The 7,225-nt window shown below is 53.8% G+C and overlaps 1 protein-coding gene across 2 annotated transcripts; it reads right to left on the bottom strand.

The window, feature by feature from the left end:
• Positions 1–2,173: 2,173 nt before the first annotated feature.
• Positions 2,174–6,170, bottom strand: EGR4 (early growth response 4). Of its 2 annotated transcripts, none has more exons than XM_045883757.2 (2): positions 5,793–6,170; positions 2,174–5,392 (listed from the first exon to the last, which is right to left on the bottom strand). In XM_045883757.2, the coding sequence occupies exons 1-2, from the start codon at positions 5,926–5,928 to the stop codon at positions 4,074–4,076; spliced, it is 1,455 nt and encodes a 484-aa protein (XP_045739713.1). In that variant the 5' UTR covers positions 5,929–6,170; the 3' UTR covers positions 2,174–4,073. The 2 variants fall into 2 exon arrangements, with proteins under 2 accessions (XP_045739713.1, XP_045739714.1); XM_045883758.2 differs by having other exon boundaries at positions 2,174–5,389; positions 5,793–6,001.
• Between the last annotated feature and the right edge of the window lie 1,055 nt (positions 6,171–7,225).

The raw sequence follows: 7,225 nt of genomic DNA, 5'->3' as shown, positions 1-7,225 counted from the left end.
TTTTTTTAAGATTTTATTTATTTATTTGACCGAGAGAGACACAGCGAGAGAGAGAACACAAACAGGGGGAATGGAAGAGGGAGAAGCGGGCTTCCCGCTGAGCAGGGAGCCCAATGCAGGGCTCGATCCCAGGACCCCGGGATCATGACGTGAGCCTAAGGCAGATGCTTAACCGACTGAGCCACCCAAGCACCCCGTTCTGGCTTCATTTTTAATTAGTATTATGGAATAGATAAACCAAAGACCCTCCTGCTACAGAATATGTGCACTGATTCACAAAATGTAACAGACCTCTGAAATGCTTAACCAAAAATGCAATAAAGGAAAGAAAATCTGGGGCACCTCGGTGGCTCAGTCGTTAAGCATCTATCTGCCTTCAGCTCAGGTCATGATCCCAGGGTCCGGGGATCGAGCCCCGCATCGGGCTCCCTGCTCAGTTGGAAGCCTGCTTCTCCCTCTCCCGCTCCCCCTGCTTGTGTTCCCTCTCTCACTGTCTCTCTCTCTCTCGGTCAATAAATAAATAAAATCTTAAAAAAAAAAAAAAGGAAAGAAAATCTATATGGGCCAAAACTGGGCATAGAACTGGGAGACCAAGAAACGTAAGCATGGGATGTGCTGTGACTAACCCCAGGAGGTATGGGGAGGGAGGCTTATTGCTTGTCTGTGTTGACCTGGGCCCTGGTTGGGTGAGTTCCCTCGAGAATGTATAACTATATGAGTTAGAGTTTGAACTACATGATACAAGAAACCCAGGTTAAGAAATTAACATGGAGGGGGCGCCTGGGTGGCTCAGTTGGTTAAGCGACTGCCTTCGGCTCAGGTCATGATCCTGGAGTCCCGGGATCGAGTCCCGCATCGGGCTCCCTGCTCAGCGAGGAGCCTGCTTCTCCCTCTGACCCTCCTCCCTCTCATGTACTCTCTCTCATTCTCGCTCTCTCAAATGAATAAATAAATCTTTAAAAAAAAAAAAAAGAAATTAACATGGAGAATGATCTCCATTAGTTGGTACTCTTCAGATGCACGGCACAAGCAAACAACACTGCTCAGGAAAAACATACCCTCAACCCAGGCCATAGAGTATTATTGCCCAGGTAAACCCCCACTGAAGTTGAGCTCACAGGCTAAAAATTACAATACATAAAAGGAAACAATGTACCATAGATGAGAGTAGATAAGATCCTGAAGAACTTCAGTAAGATCCAACCGTTCTGAGTGAAGCCTGGATATAGGGGAAGGAAGGGTCAAGGGTGAATCCCACAGAACTGTAAGTTATTTAGGTGAGTCTAGGGGCCCAAACAAATGACAGTCATCATTAGCAGAAATTGAGCATATAGAAGAATGATACGGTTTTAGACAGATGGTATTTTATATGGCAGTGAGACACCCATATGGAGGTGTTCATTTATCTGACCAAGGAAGGAGCTACAGCTGGGGCAGATACTCGGGCTGGCTGGCTTAGAAGTCATTTATGCAGCAGTGATCGCTAAAGGCCTGGAAATGAATGTGCTTTCCAAGAAGAGTGTTGAAATAGGGAAGGTGAGAGCTAGGAACCATGTCTGGGAAAACACCCCCATTTTGAGGGCCAGATGAAAAAGAGGAGCAAGGAAGGAAGGAGCTCTCTCTTTGTCCCTGATTCTGCGTGGGTCTTGGGTTTGGGTAGATTTTCTGATTATTTGCTTTAAATTCTTTCCATCTCTGGCCTAACATTCTCTTCCCTCACAATCCCTAGGGGAAGCTCCAGTAAATGGAACAATTTCCTGTGGGAGTACTACGAGGGACTTTTCAGCTGTGAGTTCTAGAACTAGGCTGGGCTCTGGCACCAACACCATGACTAAGTCACTTCTGTTCAATTTTCCCGTCTGTGATATTTAGGCCGAGGTGTGTGTGTGAGGACAAGATGGGGCACGATAGAGCTGACAGTACTTGATAGAATGATGTTAAAGGGGGTAAGGGTGACATGGTTATACACCACCTACCCACAGCCTGTCTGCCCTTCCTTCTTTGCTTAGGATGTATGGTTTGCAACCAGTTGCTCGAAATCTGGGCCTTTGTGCTCTTTCTTATCCTACTCTGCATGGAAAGTGAAGTCAGGTGGTTCATGCCTATAAATGAAAGGTGTGGTCATTTAAATAGTAAGCTAATGAAAATCATCATTATCTTGTGTCTCTGTGAATCTACTGCTTACCTATTATGCCTGATGGCCCATTATTTGAGCCTCTTTACAGGGTTAAACATTGCCCTCTGCAGGCTACTCTGAAAATGTTAACTCTTCTAGAAGAGGTAATGTGGAGTCCTTTACCACAAATTGGTTTATTAGATAGAAGATACTCAATCACATGAAAGCACTTAACACCTGGGGAGAGAAATGGGTGGAATTCTCTGACTTGATAATTTTGTCTCTGGTCAATCGGACTGTGGGGTGGAGGGTGAGCCTGTCTGACAGTGAAGGAACAAAGAGGCCAAAGGATCAGAAGCCAGGTTGATCTGGCATCATAAGGCTGTAAGGCACTTTTAGCTCAAGAACAGCTCAGCCTGAAAGCGAAAAGAATGAAGCCTGCAGACAGGTCCTATCCTTTCCTTAGCAGAGAGAAGTTACTGGGGAGGAGAGAGATAGGGTGCACAGCAGTCGGCTTGAGTCTGCTCAAGGTGGCCAGAAAAGCTTTTGAGTTGGGAGTTCAGGGAGTAAAGGGGGACCAAGTTGCATCCATTCCCCATCTTCCCCATCCCAAGATCATGCCTTCTTCCCTTCTAGCTCCAAACCCCCTCCCCAAGCCATGAAGGGTTCACCTGGAAGGAGAGCTAGGGAAAAGCGACTGTGGCAGGTGCATGGCTAGATGGTAAATGGGCTGCTGCCATCTGAACAAGATCCTTTGTGGGCAACTAACATGACTGTGAGAATCTGGCAAGCACCTTGCATGGCTTGGCTCTGCCCATCCATGGTCTAGCTGAATGTTGAGTCCCATTTGGCCATGACAGCTTGTGCTTCTCATAAAGATGCATGGGCACTGGCTGGAGCCTCTGTGATACCCAATACTCTGGGTGTTCCACAAACAACACTGCCATACTGCAGTCTTCTATTGCCATGGCTACTGCCTGGGGCTCCCTCTAGTTGCCGAACCTATTTCACTTCTTGATAGGAAGCCTTTCCAAACAGTGCTATTAAGCTGAGGTGCCAACATTCTGGGGTTGGTAAAAGAGTACTGGCTTTGGAGCCAGACAGATCTGAGTTTGACCTTGTCTGTTCCTAGCCAGGTTATCCAACAAGTTACCTATTTTGCTTCCTCATCTTTGGAAATGGAATATACACTGCTATTTAGGATTGTGAGGATTAAGGATAATATATGCCCAATGTTTAACAGTTTCAGAAACACTTTGAGCTTTTAGGTCAGTTGTGATTAAATGCATTGGTTAATTCAGTACATATTTATTGAACGTCTACTATGTGCCACAGTGCCTGACAGTATCTGCGTAGTGATTTCTTCTGGCACATATTCCCCTGGGGGAGTGGTTGGGGGGAATGGGTCAGAAGCTTAGATGGCAGATTCAGTAAGCTTTTAGCACAATAATTTTAATTGCAAAAATAAACAGTTTTGTCAACTGCTCGAGAGTAGCGTCTGCTTTACAAAAATTAACAACAACAAAAGGAAATAACCCCAAAGCAAAACGATACATCCAATGGCTGCTGGAAACGACATTGCTGTACAAAATCCCGCGCGAGACCGGCTCGGCGCTGCCCCAGCCTGCCTCTGGGGGAGGGTCTAATGAGGGGCGTGGGGCGTGCGCCAAGCCAGTTACAAAAGACTATCTTGAGTCCCAAGGAAGGGCCTACTCAGTGGGTGGCCTGAGAGGACTTCCCTCAAAGCGCGGCTGACGCGGGAGTCAGCTCCGGGAACCGCAGGAGCTGTCCACGGAGCTGGTGCTGAACGAGGCGTGAACGGCGGGCACTTCAAGGGAACTGGAAGCGGGACCAGAGGCCGGCCCCGGGACGTGCCGGAAAGGGGGGTGGGGGGGCGGGCCAGGTCGCCTCTTTCGTGCCGGGCGGCGGCGCCTCAATCTACAAACGCATCTCCCTCTCACAGGGCGGCGAAAGAGAGGCCCAAAGAGTAAAAGCCAAGGCCCTTGAGCCGCTCCTCGGCGCGCGCCTTCTGCTTGAGGTGCACCTTGCTGTGCCTTTTCTTCTCATCACTGCGCGCGAAGCGGCGGCCGCACACGTCGCAGGCAAAGGGTTTCTCACCCGTGTGAGTGCGCACGTGTGTGGTAAGGTGGTCGCTTCGGCTGAAGTTGCGGAGGCAGATGCGGCACTGGAAGGGCTTGTGGCCCGTGTGGATGCGCAGGTGGCGGTTGAGCTCGTCGGAGCGCGCAAAGCTGCGCACACAGCTCTCCACTGGGCAAGCAAAGGCCTTGGCGTGCGGCCGCGGGCAGAAGCAACGCGCGCTGCACTTGCCGCCCCGGCGCCCCTTGCGCCGCGCCTTGGTGGGGGGGAATGGGGCCGGCGGCGGTGGCCCGGGAGGCTCAGGCACGCCACTGCTCCCAGGGATGTCTGCCACCAGAGGTTTCGGGAAGTCCGCCGCGGTGCTGCGGAGACCCAGGGGAGAAAGCTGAGCCTGAGTACCGGCCAGAAACTCTCCGCCGTCGCCGCTACTCCCCCCATCCCCACTAGGAGGGGTCAGGAGACCCGGGAGGCCCTCGGCCACCTCCCCTAAGTCACCTGCGGCCAACGGGAAAGCGTCGTAAGACCCCGTGGGGTAGAGTCTGTTGGCGGGACCGGCCGGCAGCTCCGCTGGGCAGCTGATGGACAGCAGGTCTTCAATCTTGGCCCCCATCGAGGGGAAACGGGCGTCGGGGGCGGCCTGGTAACCTCCCTGTGACCCACAGCTCCCTGGGGCTCCAGCTGAGAGCAGCTCCCAGGAAGCGTAGGGGCCTTTGAAGGCCGAGGCAGTGTCCAGCGCGGGAGAGGCCGGAGGCGCCCGGAGGCCTGGCTTGACGTCGGGCGGGGAGAGCTGAGGCTCATACAGGCACTGTGAGGGGGCGCCTGCCGAGGGTGAGACCTCCCAGAACGCGTCTGGGAAGGCGGCAGCGCCCAGATCCGGGGAGTAAAGGTCCGGTGGACCCGGCAGCAAGGCGTCGGGGCCTGCGGGAAAAGAGGCGTCCAGCGGAGACCGGGATGCTGCCGCCTCAGGGCCGGGGAAAGGTGCCAGACCCAGGATGCCCGACATGAGGTTGAAGAGTGCCTCCGGGTCGTGCGGGTGTTCGGGTACTGCTTGGATGAAGAAGCTACCGCTGTAGCTGAGGCCAGGAGGGGGCGTGGGTGCAGGCCCCTCCAGGAAGCAGGAATCGGCTAAGTCCCCCCCGGCGCCGCAGCTGCTCAAAGCCCAGCTCAAGAAGTCGCCTGCTGAGGAGGGAGCAGGAATCAGCTCCGGGCACATCAAAGGGCGCGCCTCGGAGTCTGCAAGCCCCTACCCACGAAACCCTTGGGACGCACTGACACATAAAAGGTGCCTTTTGCACATTCTGATCCAGCCGGAGCCCGCATACGCCCCAAGACACACACACAAACATGCACACGCAAAACACACGTGCACAGGCAAAAGGACGCCCTGATAAACCCACAGGTTCCTGCGGAGGCGCTGGCGGCACAGTGGGGCTGGGGATGCGGGTGCGCACCCCAGGACCCCAGAGCCTCCTACCACCCCTACCCCCACAGCTCTATAGTCCCAGTCCCTGCCTGTTCTCAGGCACCATGCGCCCCCGCGCTGCGCTGCCGTCTGAGCACCCTCGGCCGCTCTCCTTACCTCCAGGGTAGCCGGCAGTAGCCGGCGCGTCCCTGCCGGGCAGCCGGGACAATTCGGTGCTGGGTTCCGCGCAACAGCCCTCGGTGGACTTGACCAGGAGCGCGTCGGGGCCGGAAAACTCGCTAAGGTGGAGCATGGCGCGGCGGCGGCTGCGGGGCGCCGGGGGCCTCGCCCGCTGAGCTTGGCTGCGAGCGGGTGACGGGGAGGCCAGCAGTTGGGGTGCCCTGCGCCTCACAGACCCAAGCACCCGGGCTCCTGGCTCCAGGCGCTCACCTCTGGGAAATGGGTCCGGGGGCCGAGGCGCCCTTGCTCGCCGGGACCGGCCTCGGGCGGCGGCTCCTCGCTTCTCCAAAGCGCAGCCGGGCTCCCCCGCTCCGCGGCCCCCCCACTTATATAGCAGCGGTCGCGCTGGCTCCGGGCTTCCGACTCCCCGGGCCACTGCCATTTCGGGAGGCCCCGGCCCTGCCGCCGTGACGTAAATGCCCAAACATGGACACAGGATGTGTGCCGGGGACTCCCGAAAAGGAAAGCTCGGGCTGTGACGTCGCCGCCGCCGCCGCCGCCGGGCCCGCGCCGCTGCGTGCGCGCGCGCTCCCTAGCGTGGAACCCCGTGCGCGCCGGGGCCGCCGGTGCGCCTGGCTGGGGTGCTCCGCTGCGTGGGGCCGGGCGTTAGGTTAGCGCCCTTCCCGCCTGCAGGCAGAGGCCCGCGGTCGGCGAGGAAAAGCCCCGTGGGCATTGGGAGTCCACAGTTAGGGATTTGAATCTGCTCTGGGCCACTTACTACCTGTGTCACTTAATCTCCCTGGTCAATTTCCTCACCTGTGAAATGGAGCCATGTATATCTAACTTCATAAGTTTACCGTAAAGAGTAATTGGGTTAGCGCATATTAAATTCTATGCATGAGCACACAGTAAACTACAGAGATTCTTGCCATTATTCACTATTTGCTCCCACTTGTGTTTTGTTTTTGTTTTTTCATTTTCTTGATAGTTTTTTTTCTCTAGTTGTTCCAGGAAAAATAACTTAATTCAATAAAAAAGGACCATAACGTTTGCTACTGATGAGAGAAAAAGTCAGTACAGAAGGGTATATTCTAAACCGAAAAGTAAGTTTCTTTTTCCTACCCATCTACGTCTTGAGGTAGCAACATCTAAGTTTCTTGTGTATTCTTTCAGAAAAATAATGCATATGCAAGCATACACTCTGTCTTGCAATATAATTTTTTCCCATTTATAATAGTTGAGAGATTGCTCCATGTCTGAACATAAAGAGCTGGGCCATTCTTTTCTAAGGCTACAAAGTACTCCACTGTGAGGAAGGTCAGTTTGTCCCCTATCCATGAGCATGTAGAAAGTTTCCAACCTCTGGTTTTTACCAATGTTGTTGTAGTCAGCGTTCTTAATTCTATAAATGTGAATATATCTGTGGGATA

Source organism: Mirounga angustirostris, unplaced genomic scaffold (genome assembly GCF_029215605.1).
Source record: "Mirounga angustirostris isolate CCGP_5_RB_7025 unplaced genomic scaffold, mMirAng1.0.hap1 SCAF_10, whole genome shotgun sequence".
In the NCBI taxonomy this organism is placed as follows: Eukaryota; Metazoa; Chordata; class Mammalia; order Carnivora; family Phocidae; genus Mirounga; species Mirounga angustirostris.
This window is presented reverse-complemented; position numbering and strand designations above follow the sequence as displayed.

Bases quoted from the DNA above. Each gene is read 5' to 3' on its own strand.
- EGR4 (XM_045883757.2), bottom strand. From the start codon at position 5,928: ATGCTCCACCTTAGCGAGTTTTCCGGCCCCGACGCGCTCCTGGTCAAG. The intron at 5,393-5,792 runs GTAAGGAGAGCG...CTCCCTCCTCAG, and splicing joins TACTGCCGGCTACCCTGGAG to CAGGCGACTTCTTGAGCTGG.